General features: G+C 38.7%; 1 protein-coding gene across 3 annotated transcripts in view; it reads right to left on the bottom strand.

The window, feature by feature from the left end:
- The window catches only part of PPARGC1A (PPARG coactivator 1 alpha), a 125,329-nt gene extending 105,299 nt beyond the window's left edge, over positions 1-20,030 (bottom strand). Inside the window, exons 1-2 of one of the 3 annotated variants that reach the window (XM_055434013.2) lie at positions 19,891-20,030; positions 148-327 (exon numbers count right to left, since the gene is read on the bottom strand). In XM_055434013.2, the coding sequence (XP_055289988.1) occupies positions 148-327; positions 19,891-19,908 (198 nt within the window). In that variant the 5' untranslated portion in view covers positions 19,909-20,030. Of the gene's footprint in view, positions 1-147; positions 328-5,715; positions 7,613-19,890 lie in introns of those variants that run through there. The other 2 variants (XM_088836264.1, XM_055434012.2) reach the window with 2 other exon arrangements.
- Positions 20,031-22,407: the final 2,377 nt, after the last annotated feature.

The following is a 22,407-nucleotide window of genomic DNA, read 5'->3' on the forward strand; positions in this document are numbered from 1 at the left end:
ACAAAATAGGAAGTACCTAATTATGATTAGAAAGTCTTTTGGTGACAGCAAAGTAAAAACTCATTATACTTTCAGGCCAATAATCATGTTAGCATGGCCTAAACCAAGTTCAATGAGAAATTAATTTTCCCTAAGGGCTGTCCTTACCTCAAATATGTTTGAAGGCTCGTTGTTGTACTGATTAGATATGATTTCTGATTGGTCACTGCACCACTTGAGTCCACCCAGAAAGCTGTCTGTATCCAAGTCATTCACGTCTAGTTCAGAAAGGTCAAGTTCAGGAAGATCTGGGCAAAGAGGCTGGTCTTCACCAACCAGAGCAGCACACTGCAGGAGGCAGGGAGAAAAAAAATAAAACTTTCATTAACTGCAGGAATTTATTAAACTGCAATAGCATGTGATAGGAATTAAGCCTGGTTAATTCAACGACACCACCAAAGCTGGTTTCCAGGGTTTAGGCCCCAGAAAAAAACATACTAGACTCTTTAACTCCCTTTGCTCCCAAAGGATATTTTGCCAGAACCATTCCATCCCAAACTCTACCTCCAAATCCATGGTAAATGCCATGCTTCCATGAAGTCATCAGATTTGTGCAGTTAGAAATAAATTTAGATTTGTTTGTACCTTTTTGATAGCACTTACCAAGTTTCAAATTGCCTTCTGGTTAACTATATACAAAATTTCACTCCATTCTTTTTTTAAAAAGAGAATAAGCTCTTTAAAAAGAATTATTTATTTATTTGGCTCTGCAGGTCTTAGTTGCAGCATGCAGGATCTTTTACTTGTGTTATGCAAACTCTTAGTTGTGGCATGTGGGATCTAGTTCCTTGACCAGAAATTGAACCTGGGCCCTCCTGTATGGGGAGCATGGAGTCTTATCCACTGGACCACCAGGGTAGTCCCAGAGTATAAGCAATTTGAGTGAGTGAAAGTTGCTCAGTCCTGTCTGACTCTTTGCAACCCGATGGACATTTTTAGCCCACCAGGTTTCTCTATCCACGGGATTCTCCAAGCAAGAATAATAGAGTGAGTTGCCATTCTCTTCTCCAGGGGATCTTCCTGACCCAGGGATTGAACCCAGGTCTCCTGCATTACAGGAGGATTCTTTACCATGTAAGCCATCAGGGAAGCTCTTTGAGAGAAAGTTATAAATTTGATTTCACCTTGGAATTGCCATCACACATAACAGAGACAAAATAAATGATTACTAAATGAGAAAAAAATAAGAACTATGCCAGGAAAACTCCACTTATGCTCCCTTTAACTATTATAATCCATATAATTCATTTAGCAACTAATGATGCAGAGTCCTTTAACGTGTCCATGGTTCTCTTGAATTGTTATTTAAATCTTTTACTCTTACTTGACTTTTCATGAGCTTCTGAACTTCATCTTAAACAGATCAAAAATAAGTCCCTTGAGATGAAGGACAGAAATCACATTTCTTATTATCATTGTATCTTTCACTATGTGTAACTAGCAAGTCTTGTGTGCTAACATGTGGGTCTGTGGATGGTTGTATACAATTGGGATCACCTGATGTGTGAACAAAAAAACCACTCTACCACACAACAACCATATTTTTCTTCAACATTTATATTTTCCTCAACTATGCTCTAAGTGAATTCAAAAGAATGATTTTTTTCTTTGGAGTTTTAAAAAATGATTTCAATACATTGAGAGGCTTAAAATACCCTATACTGTGGCTGGGCTGCTTGTCACCTTCTTGCACACAGTAAGTGGTCTGTTAACTGTCCCCTATGGTGGCTTTTCAAGAAAGCGGACCCCCTTCCCAAAGAGGCAGATTTCTACTTCGAATTGGCTATCTGACCACCTACAGCACTGCAATCTCTGAAGAACCCTGCAGAAACTGCTTATTGCAGGGGTCTGGTGATATCAGAGCTATAATGACTAACCCACCTGCAAGCCGAGGGGTCTCAGTCAGCAGGCACACCCTCCTGCCGTGAGGAGTCAACCTCATGGCCCTCCCTTCCAAGGTCAGGAGAGATGCTGGGGAGTTGTTCCTATCCAGACAGCAGTTGGGCATGAAGCTGAAGATGCTGCTTGACATTTAGATTTTGAATAAAATAAGTTCTATGCAGATTTTTTTCTCAAGCACCCCTCTCATCCCTGGCAGGCTACATTACATGGGTCATATGCAGCAGTGTGATCATAAGCAGCACACTGGGAAGTAGGTACTGGGTAATGGAGTCAGCAGTTGGTAAGGGGAGGCTGGGAGGAGCCTGAACATTCCTGCAGTTCCTCCCTAAGACCACCAGGCCCCAGAGAGATAATGAAAGGCAGGCGCAAAGGTAATGAATGCCAAGGAAGAGCAATCACCTCCATTGCAACTCTTTCCTTATCATTTTATTGGTCTTTCCTTTTTTTTTATTATTGGAGTTATCCAAAGTTACAGGTCGGTATACTAAACTAGGTTTATAAGTAAGCTAGGCTGAAGAGAGGGTTTTGTTCTGGTGCAATGTTCATGTTTTGTTATGGGTGTAACACATCCCAGTCTTTACACTTGCTCACTGCTTGTCCTGCAAATACAATACACATACACACTGTTAACTCTTCTACAACATGACCAGTTCAGAGACAAGGGGAAAACTTTTTCCTAGGCAAAAACTACTAGGACTGGGGGAGAGTCTTTAAAATAAAAAGCAAAAACAACAAGAAAATAAAAAAATAAGTGATATAACACACGATCCGTGCATTTAAATGGTTTAAATTCCTTTTGTGGACAGCACACTCTAGAACCCATGTCTTGGAATGCCGACACTGATGTGGTGGACAACTTCTTGCTGTCTCTCTCTTTAACAGACCTCTACAGGCATGGCCTCTTCAAAACCCTTCACCCTTTCAGAAGTGTGTATTTTTCAGTAACTTTTAAAACCACTGAAGAGACAGATCATTTTTTCTTTTTTCTTTTTGTATTTTACTCTGATGTCATTCACAGATTTCTTTCCTTTCCTCTCTCTGTTAGTGTCTCTCATTTTTGCTTTGCTGTTATGGCTGAAAAATGTGCATATGCTCTTCCCAATGTTGACGTGTTAATAAAATCAAGACTTCTGAACGTGGCATTATCCTGATAATCTAAAACACATTAGTGGTAGCAAGTGTTCCTGTTATTAATTTATATTTGGTCTTTGGATGATGCCAGCTTAACAGTCCGAGCCCTGTAACTGTCCTCATTTGACACGCTGGTATTTACTGCTTCCCTATACATCTGTAACAGGTGTGCTTTATGGCAATTTACAGAGACACATTCTACTGCCTCTGTGTAGCTATGACAGCTATTTCACAACCGCAGCCTTAATTTTATAATAAGATTTAAAAGGAGAAAGCAGTCACTAAACACAAAAGGCTAATTATTGTACGTTATTTCACCCCAACAGACTTTTCTCTTAGTTAAGGAGCAGACAATAAATTAGCTTAACTGCACTGATGATAATGAATCATTATAATTAAGTATAATTCTCCATTAACCTTTTGGAGGTTTTTGTGCCATTGATGGTAAATTTTAAAGAGAGGGAGAGCAGAAAGAGTGGACTTGGCCACATTAATTATATTAACAAAAAAAGAATCTTACTTCTTAAAAAAATTAGTCAAGGCAGGGGAGAGAGGGGAGGGCAGGGGTCAGTAAAGAGTGACAGTCTTAGTGGAGTGTATGTCATCAGAACTGTCTCTATCAATCTTAGTAACCTTACTGGGCATCACCTTCATTAAACTGTGAAACACCGGGGACTCCGAGTAGCTACAGTGATATAGGCCTTTATTAACCAACGTGCTGTCTTGTCATTATGTGCAAAAGGGCATAATACGTTTTAGGATGACAGCAAACATTAATGATTCAAAAAATGAAAGCGGCCTACACTACTTGCTGCTGGTAACACTTGAGCCTGGCGGAGGTGATTCCCAGGGCTGCTGCCGCCAAGGCTGGGCTGCTAGCCGCCTGCTGCCTCCGATGCAACAGAGGAGTGACTGGCCGGTCTCAGCCGACCGACCGACAACTCAATCCACGGCTGGACAATCAGCCCGAGACCTCACCTCCCTAAGCACAAAATTAAAGAGCCCCTGTTCTAAACGGTTCTGATGCTTCTTTGAATAGGACTGCAGGAATGCCAATGATGAAAATAAATATTCCATATTTCCATATGATCTAGTTCCTCCATCAACTCCTAACGGCATCAGGAATAATACATGATGGAAAAATGAAACTACAGCAGCTGAGACCCACAGTGCCAGCCAGACAACCACCCACAGGATACCCCAGCTACTTGAAGACAATTAGGACTTTGAAGCCACTTAGAACCCTGACTCATAATAGCTACAGGATATATGAATTATCCATATTTCTCCCACCTTACCAAGAAATTACAAGATAAGAACAATTACAATCTGCAAAAATGCATCTGCCAAGGTAGGAGAGGGCAAAGGAAGCCAGCATTTGCAAACCCAGCGAAGAGTTAAGAATCCAGGGCATGCCTCGCTAGAGAAGAAAAATGCGTTCGCAGACGGCCTTGGCCAAATTGTTTTCACTTTAGATGTGTATCGCCGTACCACATGGACATCTTATTTAATCAAATCACGTGTAGCCCTTGATCCTCCCCTTACCCTACGTGCCCCCAGCTTCCCAGAGGAAGCTCTCCCAGCCCTTTGCCAGATTCATTGTTAGCCACTCAGATCCTCCCTGCAATTCAATTCGGGTCCATCTCACCAGAGTCCACAGAAAGTTTCACTTGTTTCCCAAGTTGGCCAAACTTTCCGAGAACATTCCATTGTGTTGAATGCAAACATGCCGCCGTCCTCCGTCCCCCCTGCTAGTCACTCTAGACTCCAGAGATTACGAGGAAACCGGCTTGCTTTTTTTCTCCCCCGGTATGAATTGTAGCCAGCAGAGACTGTGGAATTGATGTATTGCCGTCTATTTTTACACGAGCAGCGAGCAGCTCCACACACAGTCCTGCATAAACTCTATTCTCTCTCCGGCTTCAGGCAGCTCTCCGTGGTACAGACAGTTTTAACCATTGGCTTCCCTGCCTAGATGCTAATGGAAAACCTTGCACTGTAAAGCAGGTCTTTTTTTTTTCTTTTGGCTGGCCAAAGCTTTCAAACACACAGAGGAGTTTTAAAGGAATCAGCTTTTGTTGTTTTGTGTTCTGTGGGAAAAGCAATCTAAAATAGCCCGGCAGGATTATTTAGGATTTTCTGAGTTCTCTGTCTGATGAACAGAGAGAGAAGGAAAAAAAAAAAAAATCCGGACTAGAGTCAAAACTGACTAGATTTGAGTCCATCCATTTTAATATTTTTATCTTCATCTTATTATAAATAGAAATGGCATTTTTCCAACCAGGCCACTAAACACCACTGGAAAGACTTCAGCTTCTGATTCATATCAATATCTTAGAGCATAAATATTGCATATGAGTAGAAACAGAGCCAAAGGCATGTGGAAAGAGTTTCTAACTGCAACAGATCCTGATGACAGCAGCTAAGCTTTGATTTGTTCAAGGTATCTCAGAGTCGCCTTAAAATAGCAAACTTATAGGAGTTAAGATAAGATTGAGATTCTCTTCCAAAAGCTCCTGCTCCGGCTACTTTTCTGTCTCCTCTCCTCGCCCAAACCCAAGCCCTTCCCCCCTTCACACGAATAATTGCATCGCGAGGGAAGCTCTGGTCCTGGCTGCAGTGCCGAGCCCAGCCCCAGCTCACCTCGATGTCACTCCATACAGAGTCCTGGTTGCACATGTCCCACGCCATCCAGCTCCTGAATGACGCCAATCAAGCTGTTTCAACTCCAATCCACAGTGACACAGAGCACACACTCATGCAGGCAACCAGCCCCTTACTGAGAGTGAACTGAAGGCACCTGTCTTACTACAGTCCCCAGTCACATGACAAAGCTATTAAAAAGTAGGCTGGGCTGTCACTCACCCAGCCTCCCTTCTCCTGTGCTGCTAGCTGCTCAAACTTGTGACGTCACTCAAAGGCAGCCCTCTGCCTCAGTGAAGTAACGCTTAAAAAAAAAAAAAACGGAAAGAAGAAAGAAAGAAAGGGAACACTTGGACTTTTGGAGCATCACGCTGTGACTAAAGCCAGCTTTGAATGCCAACAACTCTAAACGGAGCCCTGACGATATAATAACTAAAATCCCCTGCAATCTTTTTTTAATTTATTTTCCTTCCAAAACAAGCAAGTGGCAAAGCTCCCTATTTCATGACAGAGTAACTACATTCTTAGCTCAAATGTGTACTCCCTCAGGACTCAAATCTGAAGACATCCAAGTGAACTCGGTTTGGGACTAAAGCAAGATAGTATCACATGATGCATTTTTATGAGATATTTTCTAATTGGGGGGAGTGTTTGAAAGCAGAGGATGAGGCATGATTTTTTTTTTTTTGCTTATTTAATCAACAAAACAGACAGTATTTCTTAAGGTATAAACAAACTCCTCCATGCAGTAAACGGCCATCCCCGTGGCAGCAGGGAATACCAGCTCCCAAGAAGTGTTACTGCAGTTTGCTTTGCTCCATATAAGGAAAACAAGCAACAAAATACCATCCTTTCAGGGTCCTTCAAATTATTTCCATTTCTCTCATGGTTCTCAGAAAATAAGTTAGTAAAGACAGTTGCTGCAGCTTTTGCCCAGATCAGCTTGGTTTCCGGCTGCCTTTTTCCCCCCATACATGTAGCGTTTCCTCTCTAACTGCCTTAGGGTGCCTTTTTGAATAAACACTGGATTCCAACCCTAGTGCCCTGGCTTGTGCATTTTGCCTGTGAGATCAAGAATGTTCATGGAGTCGGGGAAAAATACCAACATGTTATTAACAGAAATATTCACTTCTTGAGCTTTTTCATTTTTTGAATTTTTCAGTTTCGAGTCTAAGACAATGAGAGCTAATGCAGGTGCAACTGTTTTAGAATAACACTACAGATCGAATCCATAACAAATTCAAGGTACTAGACAATTCTGGGAAACACTTCCCATAACCCCATAGTGGTCCGATTTAACCCTTCCAAGTTCCAGAGTGATGTACACGTGGTTGTATATTTGTGAAAAAACTCCATATACTTTTAAAATCAGCTCGATACTTTTACATGATAATATTTCATCTGAAAAAAAGTTCCTCAGGTATCTAAAAATAATTCTCAAGCATTATTTGTTTAATTTTCTATTCTACTAAGTTTAACTTAATGAATTCTCTATTGTCCTTCCCTTTATCAAGAAAAAAATGGTGATTTGCTCTAACTATAAAGTCACTCAAATATTAAGGTGAAAGAAAAAAACAACCCAAAAAGCAAAAAAAAAAAAAAAAAATCAGACTGTTTCTTCTTTCAGATCACAATTCTTTTAAAAAATTTGCTTACTCTGATATCTGCAACAAGTTGCTAGTATATTCCTGAATAATGTGATGAAATTGACAGTTTGTCATTACTGGACATAAAAAGATGGCCAAAAGCATTGACATTTTAAGTTAGCTGAATACATTTCACTGGCACATTTTGCCTCTTACAAAGAGTGGAAAATTACCGTAGTTTTAATTTTCTAAATCAAGAAAGAACAGGAAAATACAACCTCAGGAAGGCTTTTATACATGCAATTAGTGGCATTACTCTGCATTCCCCACAAAGAAACACTAATTTTCTTCACAATTATATTCTGATTTAATGTAAAACTATAGTAAATTATTAAAATGCAGGGCAAAGGTCATTGGCTCTGCCCTCAACACAGTCAACTGTGAAATAATATTGGTCACTTGACCAAGAAGAGCTGATGTTTATTCATTATTATCAGGTGATCCCTGTGTCGTGATATTCTCTGATATTTTTATTCATGTTCATTGAATGCGAGGCATTCATTATATATGTATGTGTGTACATATATTTATATTAATCTTATTTACATCTTTTAGAGAAGTTCTTTACACTGGGATACTCTGTATTATTGTTTTTGATATTTGAAGCTGTTTACATTATGTTGTCAGGGCTTTCTGGTTTGTCTTTTTTGCCACCTAGTTCCACTTTTTCTTAATTAAATCAGCACCCACTGAAACCAAAGGTGAATATGTGTGTGTGTGTGTGTATGTGTGTGTATACACAGTTCACTGCACGTTCTCCCTCTTACAAAGAATGGAAAATTATACATATACTTTTTTCTTTATTACTATCATGAAGAGAGGAAAAGGGTTAGTGAGAAGTCAAAACACTGATTTATAAACTACAGCATACCAGATTTTTTCTCGCAGATTTCTATTACTGTATACACATACAAATTTACCTAGATCCTTGGGGCAAATTATAATAACTTCCATTATCTTTTTTTGTCTCAAAAATGATAACTAATGAAAAGGATATTTTAGAGTTCTTATAATTTGGTTAATTAGCTCTTCAGATTAAAGTTTCTCTTATGTCCAGTTTTTCTTTTCTCAGGGAAACAAAAATTGTCAGTCACTCATCAACCTTGGTCTTTCCCAGGAAGTTTCTATATTTGATACCCCCTCTGCCTTGACTGTTTCCCTTCCTTTCTCCCTGCGGCCCTCTGTTTACTCCTTCATCAATTCTGCCTCCATGATTTTCAAATGTTTGGTTTCAATCAACAAGGATCTATTGTGTCCACAGCAATGTATTGCAAGGGCTGCCAAGATGGCATATGTCATGGACACAGGGAACTTACAATTTGGGGGATGACAGACATTAAAAATGGAGAATAATCTGATATGAAAGAAGCAATGCTATTTTCCTCAATATCCAGATTCCAGTCCTCCTTAAAATATACCGTTTCTAGGTACAAGGTCCTTTCACTAAACATTAAATGCACGCCCAAATCAACCCCATTTTGTCTCAACAATAGAAGGAGGTATTTATTAACATCTGTTGAGTGCCCATGATGTTCCATATGTACACAGAGTCTGGATTCCACCCCAATGGATTTTCTCTGCTCAGAAGTTCTGTTAACGTTTCTCAAGACTCCAACATAGGTGGAGGCAAGACAAGTTGGTAACAAAAGAGAAAATAAACCTTCGAGAGACTAATTCAATTCTTTGGGAAAAAAGTAACTAAATACATAACATTTAGGTTTCAATCCCCACTCCTGCCCCAAATTCTAGGCTTTTGTTCCCCTCCATATTTCAGACAACTGCCATTTCTAAAAAATAAACACAATCAAACTGAATTACCAAAGTAGACAACAGCAAAGACAATTGGTTTTGATCTAATTATTACATGTTTAGGTGAGAACTCAGAAGTAAAGAGCTACTAGCATAAATATCTTTGTTCATTTGTTTTTCTAAGTTTACAATAAACTACATAAGAATAAACTTAAGGCTGAAAATTTTCAAGAAAGAAAAAGGGAGAAGAAAAACTACAGCAGAGCTTAAAAGGGCTAGACATTGAGATCAGCAGTTTGGACACCACATTTCAATCAATTTAGTCCTCAAAACTATCCAGTAAAGATGATCTGTGTACCCATTTTATAACTGAGAAAAATAAGACAGAGCCAGAATTTTAGATAACAGTCAAAAAGAGCATACAGATCTCTAAAAATCCTTCTTGGAAGACTGAAGTTTCACACATAAGGTTAACATTCACTCTCAAATCAAAAGCACAGCTAAGTCCCCTGAGGCAAATTTATAACCTAGAGACTGTCTATTTAATGGGAAACCAACATTCCTGGGAATGCTACCTGCCTAGAAAGGAAAGGGATCTGCCCAGAATGGCTAATATTTTTAAAGTTAATCATTACTAACAGGCATTCTATTGCTGGCTTTTAATTCCTGGAGGGGCTCATTGATCCTGAAACTCCACATCAGTGTCAGCACGTGCTCTGAGCCCCTGGGACGTGTTCGAAGCTGTGGCTGTGCAGGGCACAGAAACTGGTAGGAGGGCAGGGTATAATAAAGGCCCCTAGTCTACAAACGCTCTAAAATGAAGTCTTATTTCACACAAAACCACCATGGTGATGTCACTGTGAACTAAGCATATTCAGGCAACAAATAGAGGAAACTCAATGGACAACTTTAATGCCTCCTAGCATTCATTTATTTATTTTATTTTTCAGTAAACCTAGAGGTGATAAACAACTTCAGCAACCTCTCTCTCATCTCCAGTGAAATCTTCTGCAGACCAACTCTAGGCAATTGAGCCCGTATTTTAACATGGATCCCAAAACCTGCTCTTGGAACTTCTCACACTAAAACAAAAAATTACCTACGAATTAGTTCAAATTGCAGTCAGTTGGACTGAATTAAACATAAGGCAAGAAGTATGCTAATTAGGCCCACAGATAAGAGATAATAAAAGGATGGTTAAAATCTGATTTCGTCTGATGCTTGACTCTGCTGTATTTGAGCATTTACAGACATTTTCATTTATCTTAATTATTTCAGGTTAATGCATGTATAATGCAGTGAGTTATTGATTGTTTAAACAAGAACTGTTCAACAGGGTTATTTGTTGTTTGTTATTTTTTTTAACTTAAACAATATAAACATGCTATTTTATTAAATGTTATTATTTAAAATGTTAAAGTCCTACTGAACCTCAATAACATAACTCACTTAGTAAGAAAAACATTTTATCCCCAAACTGAAGTTCCTGAGGGCCAGAGAAAATTAGGGTACACAATTATTAAGTTGAAAAAAAAATTGTTAGTCAAACAGTTCCCTTTGGTACTTATTTCTAGAGCTGGGGTCCTAATGAGCTTAACTTCTTTTGATTGTAGTAAAGTAAATTGTATTTTCAACTATTCTTGAGATGGAAGAATTAAATAAGTGAAGTTTTTTTTCCTTTTTGTTAAATCCCATCAGATCAGACTTGGAAGGGTTTTGGTTATTTTGCTTTTATTTCTGTTGTATATTTTTCCAGTGCTTTGGCATTTGACTTTACTCTAGCAGAGTAAATATATATCCTAAAAATGTGAGGATGTAGAAAGGAAATAAATTCTCATCTTAGGAAGTAATTAGCTTAAGGTCTAAGCTAAATTTTGTGATGCCTTGTATAAAATCTTACTTTCTATTGCTATCCCAACTAGACACAGGATTTTTGAGGAAATATTCTTAACCAAGAAGACCACTTCTAAGATTGACCTCTACATTTAGCAGCTCAATCAAAAATAGATGTCAAATACCACTGGTCGGATTATAAATGAGTAGAGATTTTTCTAGGGGACAAGCAGGCAGTATGTGTCAAAAATGTTAAAAATGGGCAACCCCATAGATCCCAAAATTCTGCTTCTAGAACTTCATCTTAAGGAAATAATAGAGGGATAGTTGCAAAGATTTTTAGTGTGGAGATAGTCAATGCTACATAATTTATATTATTGAAAATTTGAAAGCAGTGTAAGTGTCCAACAATAATGCCCCGACAAAATAAATGATTGAACACTGTATATATATAAACTCATATATATTCATACAGACATATTCAGTATGTATATATATCCAACGATATCATTAAAAACTGTAGTAAAATATATTTAATAGCATAATAAGAAAATGTTCAAAATACGTTAAGGTTTAAAATTATATTTGAAGAAACTATAGTCACAAAAATTTACATATAAATAACACTCAGAAAAACAGAAGAACAAAGAGGATAAGGAGAAAATATAACAAGGTGTTAATAGTGGCCAATGACATAAGTTCTTTTAAATTTTTTATGTGTGAATATATGTGTCTTTCTATCATTTTTAAATTTTCTGAGATAAACATGTATAGCTTTTATATTCACAAGAATAAAACTATTCATTTTTTAAAGAAACATAGAGATTCAGACTTACAACTATGCATTCTTAACATACAGGGAATGTAACAAATAGAAACAGCCTCTGATATCCACTATAAACCTCAATATTCATCATATATCTAAAAGGAAGCCATTTCTGCCTATCAAGTCTAATAGCCACTCCACTCAGGATGCAAGGCTGGGAGAAGTTACTTTAGGCACCCTGAAAAACCCTCTGAGCTCTGAATTTTGGGGAAAAGAAAGATTTCGGGTATTAGCTTGCCTGCAAGGTGAACCTAAATCACTGACCCCAGATGCCATGGCCATCTACACTTTGTTTGTCAACTTGAAATGTCACCATTTAAGTGAAACAAATGTCCCATTAAAAAAATGCAATTATCCTTGGTACAGTTAAGGAGATTTCAGTTATTTATACAAAAGCATCTATATTTGTTCATCATATTTTTTCTCCTTTCTTGCATATAATGGAGTTCAGAAGCACATACCAAGGGGAAAAAAATGTAAATATTTTTAGAATGGTGTGACTAAAGTATTAAGAAAATTTCTCAAGAAGGGATTTTTACCATCTGGGAATAAGATGGAGCAGTTATAGAAGGATGAAGGGAAGAGCTGCTGGAGATGTGGCTTTGATAGGAGACAACTGAAATTGACTGGTGCAAAAAATGCAGTCCAAGTTTCAAACCAGCAACTTGCAAGTGAATTTCTGTACCACAATCTGTTCCTGAATGTGGAGCCACCTGTGTAAATGCTGTCACGTTGCAGCCCTGTTCTTGGGCAGGAACCTCATTCTGGGTTCTCCAAATGTCACATGAGACCTTGACCTCCCCTTTCCCCTAGAAGGCTGACCATTTCCACAGGAGTGAAAGCTGTACTGTCAGCCTCTTCAAATTAGTGTTCTTGCAGTTTTATGGCTCTTCCCTGCAAATTACTCTTCCTACACTTGGGTGATCATTATTGTGACCATTAAGAATTTTCATGAGAAGATGGTTCACAGGGCTGAAACCAAGGCCAAATTCATGAGATTTCAAGTGATGATGTGAGGCTCAAGTCTTCTTGATACGTTGGGTGACTCTGTGGATCTTGATTTAGTCCAGAAAGAAAGGAAAAGGATGGTAAGAAGGACATGGGTTCTGCAATTCAGCTTTGGGCAGTTCACTTAATGATTCTAGCCTCAGTTTCCTCATCTGTCAATAGAGATGGTCGGATTCAAGTATATCTAAGATCCCTGTCAGCTCTCAAATGAAGTGATGTCTCTGCCCTGACAGAGACAGGAGACTTGGGAAAACTTTGCACGGGATGAATGCAAATGTTGCACTGTTCAAAGGAACTAGAAATCAGAGAGAATGTGCAGGAAAGGTAAAAGCACACTCTCATAGAAATATGGATCTTTAAACTTCCTAACCATTCCGGGAAAAGAATAGATGAGAACTGGAAATATATAATACTTCCATGAATACTGCCCATAAGAAGACCAGCTTCTACAGATCTGAGGCTCTTACAAAGCCCAGGTCATTGCCCCAGAGAAATAGCAAGCTTTCATCTTGTTTATCATTAACTCTATTAAACGGTACAAGTCACGTTGAAGATCAAGTCCCTGCTTGCATAGTAACGATGAAAAACGCACAGCTGATATGATAGTGACTATTCATTTATGCCTGCATATAGATGTAATTTAACATACTAACATGTGATTTGGTTTTACAATGGGTAAGAAATGATGTTAGCCAGAGAGAGAAGATTTAGAAGAGTGGATGGATCTGAAATTTAGGGTTTTGTAAATAGGAATAAGGTCCATGGAAATAAGAGCTTAAAGTAACATTCGTGCCTCCTATTACTAGAGCACTCAGCCCATTAAATAAAAAGCTCAAAGTATTCGGTAAAAGGAGACCTTACCTTTCCTTTCTATTTTTAATTTGATAAAGATCATCTGAGATGTTACTATAGAATGTGGAGGTAGAAAAGAAGGACAAATGCCTAACATATGTTATCCTGGCATTATTAGCAAATATATTAAATCAGGATGTATCACAGGATAAATAGTTGCTATATCACTGGGAGTTATGCAGTTGTCCTGTTTCACTCTGTACATATGACCCTTTTTAGCAGAAGGAAGATCTGTGCTTCAGAGCCAAATAATACCATCCACTTAGAGATCGTCCCTTAGTGCTGAATGAACAGCCTCAGACGTACTACATTCCTCTAACAGAACATTTGGAGAAGGAGCCCTGGTAATAGTGGAGGAAAACCAGGGAAGTGATAAACCTCGGTAAGGAAAAAACCTTGATAAACCACCAGCACGTACAGTGCTGGACACCCCGGCAGTATCCTCCACCAAGACAGATTAAACTTCCTATTTTTTGCACCCAGAAAAAAAGAAACAACAAGGAAACTAACATAAGATAGCTTGATTTCTGGGTCTGTGAAACAAACCTCCAAAAGGCAATTTACAAGAGTTCCCCTTTTCAACAGTTCAAAAGCTTTAAAGAGCCGAGGATGTACTTTGCCCCAAGCAGATGATCAGAAAGGATTCTTTTCCTAACTCTTTTCAAAACAAAAATCTCTGACAACTCCCGAGGTATAACTTTCTACCATCCATCTTAGTACATCCATTTCCATGTAGGGTACCTAAAAATAGGCCACACCTAACCTTTTACACAGCCATACAAAGCTATTTAGTGGGAACTCCAACTCGGCACTCTCTTGTGAGTATTTTCAGACTGTGCCCTCTTTGTTTTCCCTATTATATTACCCTATGTTGAATATTGCGTAAAAACACAGAACAAGAGTGGTTTGCTGGGATATACCTTACATTGTGACCGCTAAGGCTCCATAATTGAGTTTTGTTATTTTATTTTGTTTTAAACTGAATCAAATAAAAGTAAGCTTAATATTCTTTTAAAAAGCAATTTAAATAGTAATTAATGGTCAATAAACTTATTAATTCCACTGGCAATATTATAGTTATTGAGATTCTTACACTTCAAAAGTATAGCCAAATACATCAGTGAGAATGAAAAAAACTTCTACTATACGTGAAAATGTGCATAATTCCAGCAAATATAATGTGAAGATAAATAAGCCAGACACACTCAAAAAGTATATGTTTGATGATTACTCTAGCCATTATATGAATAAGTACAGAAACAGATATACCTAATTTATTAACCCAGAAGTCAGGTTAGAGACTGATTTTGTTTAGGTTAGAAGCTGGGACATGGTGTGGGCAAGGGGCTCCAGAAATATTTGTGGCTGCTCAGTCATTCAGTCATGTCCAACTCTTTGCGGCCCCATGGATGAGAGCCCACCAGGCTCCTCTGTTCATGGAATTTCCCAGGAAAGAACACTGGAGCAGGTTGTCATTTCCTTCTCCAGGAGATCTTCTTGACCCAGGGATGGAACCCTTGTCTCCTGTGTCTCTGCATTGATTCTTTACCACTGAGCTACCTGGAAAGCCCTCCAGAAAGATAGTTATGATTTATTTCTTGCTGTCAATTCTGGTTCCATGGATATGGTCAGTTAGTGAAAGTTCATGGAACTCAACACTTATGATATGTGTACTTTTCAGTATTCATTGTATAAGTCAGTAAAAAGTCTAAAATGCATAGAGAAGGAAGAGAAGGAAATCTTCCCATACTCCAAATTTTAAAGTTTGCTACCTTCCTGTTAAAAAAATTCTGAATGTTCAACTAACCTTAAAGAAGCCAATAAACCACACAGACAATCAGAAGTGGAGTAGGAATCAAGAGACCCAATGTGGACCTTGGACAAAGACATCTCAACTGTCTAAACTTACATTCTATCAAAAGATGAGACAGGATTAAGTATCTGAATTACTTCTTTTTTAAATTTTCATTGGAATCTAGTTGGTTTACTATATTGTGTTAGTTTCAGGTATACAGCAAAGTGAATTAGTTATACATATATATTTAACCACTCTATTTTTAGATTCTATCCCCATATAGATCATTACAGAGTATTGAGTAGAGTTCTCTGTGCTATACAGTAGGTCCTTATTAGTTATCTATTTTATATATGAGTCCCTGGTGGCTCAGATGGTAAAGAATCTGCCCCCAATGCAAGAGATCATCTAGGGTAGTGTGTATATGTCAATCTTAATTTCCCAATTTATCCCTCCCCCTCACTTCCCCAAAGGTAACCATAAGTTTGTTTTCTACATTGGTGACTCTATTTCTGTTTTGCAAATAAGTTCACTTGTACGATTTTTTTAAGATTCCACATGTAAGCAGTATCACATAATTGTCTCTTTGGTTAACTCACTTCTCTGAATGTATTTCTTAACTGCTGCTGCTGCTAAGTCACTTCAGTCGTGTCCAACTCTGTGTGACCCCAGAGACAGCAGTCCACCAGGCTCCTCTGTTCCTGGGATTCTCCAGGCAAGAACGCTGGAGATGGTTGCCATTTCCTTCTCCAATGCATGAAAGAAAAAGTGAAGTCGCTCAGTCGTGTCCAACTCCTAGCGACCCCATGGACTGCAGCCTACCAGGCTCCTCCGCCCATGGGATTTTCCAGGCAAGAGTTGGAGTGGGGTGCCACTGCCTTCTCCATTTCTTAACTGAAGCGAAAAAAACTCACAACTCATAAACTTTCGTACTTTGCCTTTGGTTTAAAATGCACTATTAAAGGGGGTCATCGACTTGGTGTGAAAACCTGGTCCTCTTCTCTGAGAACATAACTTTTGGGGTCAGTCAACGCAGATCTGCCACTGGGTGCCTGTCTGATTCCCTGGGGGCAAGAGTAGTAAAGAACCCGCCTGCCAATGCAGGAGACATAAAAAATGTGGGTTCGATCCCTGGGTCAGGAAGATCCCCTAGAGGAGGGTATGGCAACCCATTCCAGTGTTCTTGCCTGGAGACTCCCATGGACAGAGTTTACAAAGAGTCAGATGTGACTGAAGCGACTTAGCATACACATACATCTGCTGTGTGAACCCAAGTGAATTTAGTTATCTGATCTCTCATGTTTAGCTCTGAAAATGGAAATATAAATATTAATACCTACTTTACATGATTGGTGTTAGGGTCCAATGAGATGTATACGAGCTCAACGCTTGGTATATAATAAGTACTCAGTAATGATACCTGGTATTCACATACCAATATGTAAAACTCATTGAACATCAAGCCCCATCAGAGTAAATACAGAGATCTGCTCTTTGCTGGCTTCCTCATCTAAAAACCATTCTAGAAACAAAGCAGAGCAGACTTTCTTTTGAAGTCTTACACTCAGCCGACTTTCTCTGGGTGTGCACACAGAATCATCACCTACACTTTTAGGATGCCAAATGTCTGTACGTGAAGAAAGGGAAAGCCAGCCTCACACCAGTCCTGACTTGGGTCTACTTCTAAAGAGATCAGAAGCAGCAACTGCAGAGAACACTTTTTGTTTCCATGATGCTGGCCACAAAAGTGATCTGAGCTAAAAGTCTTTCAAGAGTTTCTCTGTTAAGAAGCAAGACATCCATATGGGGCCTGAAAACTGACGAGATACTATGAGTTTGCAAATCCAAGAAGACCCGCCAAGTAGCAAATCATGTTTTAAAATGATGCTATCTATGGGGGCAAAAATGGAAAACTAAGCCACAGGAGCAAAACAATTCAATATAAAGTCAATTTTGCCACCAGTGGCCCATCAAATAAATCATCTCAGCATTCACATTCTTCTGGAATTTGTGATCAGTCATACAATTAATTTTTAAATCGATAAAGCGATGGAAAGGATATACTTTATTTTAGATACTTAAGGTACTTTTTTTTCTTTCAAGTAATTTTTCTGTGTCAGGATATGCTGCCAAGTAGGGATATACATTGAAAACAGTGCTGTCCAATGCAACAGCCACTACCCACCCATGGTCCTGAGCATTTGAAATGTGTCCAGTCAAAACTGAGATGTTCTGTCAATACAAATATATAGAAGATTTCAAAGTCTTAAATGTGAAAAACTGAATCGAAGATATTAATAAGTTATAGTGATGACACGTTGATACAATATTTTGGACATATTATGAAAAATAAAAGATGTTATTAAATTTAAATTTACCTTTTGTAAATGTGGCTACTAGAAAATTTCAAAGTATATATGTGATGGCCATAATCTTCCTATATGGCCGTGGTGGCCTAAAGTTTTGCACTCACTCTCAAGTAAGTGATATCATAGATGCAAATAAAATGAGTGACTAGAGAGTCAGCGGCTCTCAGAATGTAAAGGGGTGTTAGGGCAGGGCTCTAGCAGGACTCATCTCTAGACACATCACTTCCATCCCCATTAGAGACTTTACCGTATTCTCTCACAGCCCTGTATTAAATGCTATATAATCCACCCTCCTTACATAATCAGGAACATCCCTGAGGCAACCCTGTACATCTTTTCAATACCTTCCATCCCTTTTCAAAACATATATATAATAATGAGATGGAAATTTATAAAGTGAGGTGTAACCAGGTGCTCCAGATTGGAGGGTGGAGAGAAAATAGAGCTGATCATATTCCAAAACTTGACCAGGCTGCAGAAGGCCAGAGCAGAACCAAGTATGCAGACTCTGAGGGATGAGTATGCAAGGTCCTGAAGAAGACTGTTCTCTTCCTGGAGACTAGAGGCATTTTTCAGTGGGTAACATTCACTTGAATTACAAAATGCACTCGCTTCTCTCTTCCAAGGGAGAAAAGCCTGTTGTTGCATTTATAATGTAGCTTTAGTTTTGGATGCCAAAAATGATTCAGTAAACACAGTTATGTTATGGTATACTATTTCTTATTCAGCACTCAAATTAATCTCAAGGCAGTGCTGGCATTAATTCAATTGGATGCCTGTACTTAGGATTTCACATAGGTGCCTTCATCCAATTCTTCTCCGCAACTAATAAAATCTTAATTCATGGTAATATATTTATTTCTAGTTCAGTTCATGTTAAGGACTGCAGTACTTTACAGAAAACTAATTAATATCAATCATATATTATAACACTTTTAATGGTTCAGAGGAAAATCTTACACTAGGGGAAAGATTAGATGAACCAGGGGGTCTTAGCCCATCCTATTTACTCTATTCCTAAGATTTGAGAAAAAGTACCAAGCATCATTTAAAATATTAATTTAATTGAAGGTGTGCATCATGGGAAGTCTGGGAATTAAGAACCCTGGTTCTGATCCCTAATAGGACATTGATTTGATGTGGCCCAAGAATGTAATTTACACTCTCAGAAACTCTGTTTTCTACCTACTTTGTGTAACAACCATATAATTTGCAAGTTGGTAAAGATATTCAAATTCAGATGCATGGTACTATTAAAATAATGAACAACTTCACTGATACCATGCTTTCTGCAATCATTGGTAACAATTCTATTTTTATGAAATGTTTGAGTAATGTTAATAGCATCATATTTTCTGGGATTGGACATATAGTTAGCAGGATGGTACAACTGTGAGTCCTGGATGATGACGGAATGGTGCCCCCTGGAGTTGTGCAATGCAGTGGCCTTTATGTTGCCTTAAGGAGCTATGTTTAAAAGGCTTGATTCTACCCTAGATACAAAGGATTGGAGCAGTGGTTATACAACACTTCAGCATCTTAAAAAATAATTATTATAATTCAATAGGTGCCTTGAAGCTGCGTGGTCATGCTATCCCGCCTTTTCCTTTCCAAATTAGGCATTAGGCATTCATTCATTCCATAACAATTCCCCCACAGTGACATGCTACACACACACACAAAAATAAATAAATAAATAAACAAAAATTTTAAAGATCGGCACATCCTATTCTTTTTTAATTGCTTTTCAATGTTGTGTTGATTTTTGCACAATAATGTGAATCAGCCATAAGGATACATATATCCCCTCCCTCTTGAGCCTCCAGCCACCGCCTCCATCTCACCCCTCTAGGTCATCACGGAGCAACAGGCTGAATGCCCTGTGCTATCCCCATTAGCAATCCATTTTACACATGGTAATGTATATATTTTAATGCTACTCATTCTATTCTCTTTTCTTTCCACTTTAACAATCCACACATGAAACCTCCAAATCTGAGAAAGATATATATTTTTAAATCCTGATAATTAGAAAGAAAATAAAAACCAAGACATAGCAGGAGGCTGGGGGCAGAGACCATGTCTCTCCATACTCACTTTTAGAACCGAGTCCATAAATGATAACCCCCAGGATGCATGTCATTCATTTTACTGCAGTGTAAATAGTTGCACAGCAGGTCGAGGGAACACTCACGATGGGGGCTCACACACGCGAGTTTTTAATTCACAAGGGCATGGTGACGTGGGAGGGCACCTGGGAGTCACTGCTCAATGAATTCCACAATAGGGCACAGATTTGAAACCCAATCTTAGCCTGATATGGACGTAAGAGCAAATACATACAGTATCATGTGCTTTCCAACAGCACTGTGTCTCGAGGGAGCTCTCTGACATCAGCAGTTCAGACAGGTGGTTCCCTTTCCAACTGTGGAAAATAAAACCCCACTGCAGCGGCACAAAGTAAATATAGCTGTACTGTAATTTTTCCTTGCTGCACTCTCCCTGTGATTTCTGTCCTGTGATGATACTTTATCCAAGGAACCCATCCAGGGCATCCTTCCATGCTAATCACTGATTAAACATTTGCAAATGGGCTGACACTGGCATTCAAGACACTGGTAGAGGATTCTGTTTTGCTATTCTGGTTGGTAGAATGAGAGTTTTCCGCCTCTCATTGTCAACTGGCTGCCTAAACCTCTGCTGGAATATGTCACCCTCTGTTACTAATACAACCCAACAAAATGACAGACAAGAGTCAGACCATCTGAAAATCACATGCACAGAGCAGGTCAATACCAATCACATCCAGTTCGAGTCTGAGAACTCAAATCAGCTGAGATGTACTAAGCCCTTTGTGACCACAACTATTTGCTTTTGCATTTACGAATTATTAGCAGAAGGGCACCCTGTAACTTCTGTATAAAATTACTTAATTCAACTTCTGTTTCCCTTTCAGAACATAGATACTTTTACACTCTGACAGCCGCTGGCTCTTGAAGCATTCTCCTTTTTGTTGTATCTCCTTAGAAACACAAATCTTGTTCCCTGGCAGCGGCGGCTCTAAGTGCTGGACCACATGCCCGAACTAGTTCTCCCTCGCAGCTTTAATTCACAGTAAGTGGCATGAAAGGAGGTCAGCCCTTCTCAAAAAACACTCAGAGTTCTTTTCTACTTCAGAATCTATTTTGGAAAGCCACACTCCCTGGTACGTAAAGAGCAGCTTCCCATTTTGAAATTCTGGCTGTAACTACTGACAACTTTATGGAATGGCCCTCAAAGAGGCAAAAGCAGGGTGATGATCACAGTTTCAACTCTTGATCATCATTCTCTCGGGAAACTCCATGAGACAAGCAAGTCAGTAACTGCCATCCCCTCTTTGCCCCCAAATAACCCTTTCATTTGAAAACTACTTATGGTGTGCATACATGTCTTAGCTTTTCTTTCCTGAGGTGTTTATTGAATGCTTAACTCAATAATACCATCTTAATCCCAAAAGTTTCCATGGCAACTTACTACTGTAATAAACAAGTTTGAAGGATGGGAAATGAAGTACGGGGCTGCTTTCTGCCCCCCCCTCTTCTTCTTCTTCAGCTTTCAAAGAACAGGGTATTTTCTATTTCTAGAGAACATTCTACCTCTAACATTCATAGTTCATACTTCTTTGAGACAGAGTAAAAATAATTGCAATAAGAAAATGATAGCTAACATCTGGTGAATATTTGCTGTGTGCCAAGCAGAGTACTCAGTAGTTCTGTGTATTATCTCACTTAGTTCGTGCACTAACAGGAGAAGCAAGTACTAATATTATGTCAATTCTAGGGTTAAATTCTGAATCTTAGAAAAGGTAACTTTTCTAAAGACAAAAAGCTGGTATGTGCAAGACCTGGAACCTAAAGTCAGTCTTGTTCTGACTGAAGACATTCTGCAGACTGTGCAGAAATATGGCATTTTTTGCTTGTGCCTTAAAGTCAAATAACTTAGACATCTAGGAGTCTCTCCACTAATCAGAAGGGGACCAGAGCTTCACATTCAGAAGCAAACACCAAACTCATTTAGCTAAAACTGCCAGGCAAGTTAAGAAAAGGCAGAATTCAGACAGGAATACAGTCAACACATGGCCATCAGTAACCATACCACAGGTCTTTTTGAATGTGATTTTGCAAATCATTTAAAAGAATGTCCCTTTTTCTGTGGATCAACCTCTGAAGTTAACTTGGGGTGTCTAATTCAGATTGAGACCATCCCCTGAGAAAAAGAAACTCTCATTACAAGGCAACTCTTTTCCCTCCACTCTTCTCCCTAAATGAAATTAAGACTCCTTCTGAAGGTGGCAATTGCAAATGAAGGCCAGATTACAATACATCTTAAGGCCACGTGGCAAATTACACTACAAAAAATGTTTTCCATGCCACAAATCTACTCTCTTACAAATCTATACCAGGAAGTACAAACAACGTGTTTATCTCACTTTTGAACAGAACTCAGCAAATAGACTGGAACCGTGACTCTAAATACGAATAACTGAATAAACTTACAATGTATATTTTATAGACTCTGCTTGAAGGGTGGACAAATACAAAAAGGCTGCATGAGTTAGGGCCATTCAAAACTCAC

The sequence above is a fragment of the Moschus berezovskii genome, chromosome 5 (assembly GCF_049115385.1).
Source record: "Moschus berezovskii isolate FMDL1 chromosome 5, NW_MosBer_1.0, whole genome shotgun sequence".
NCBI lineage: Eukaryota > Metazoa > Chordata > Mammalia > Artiodactyla > Moschidae > Moschus > Moschus berezovskii.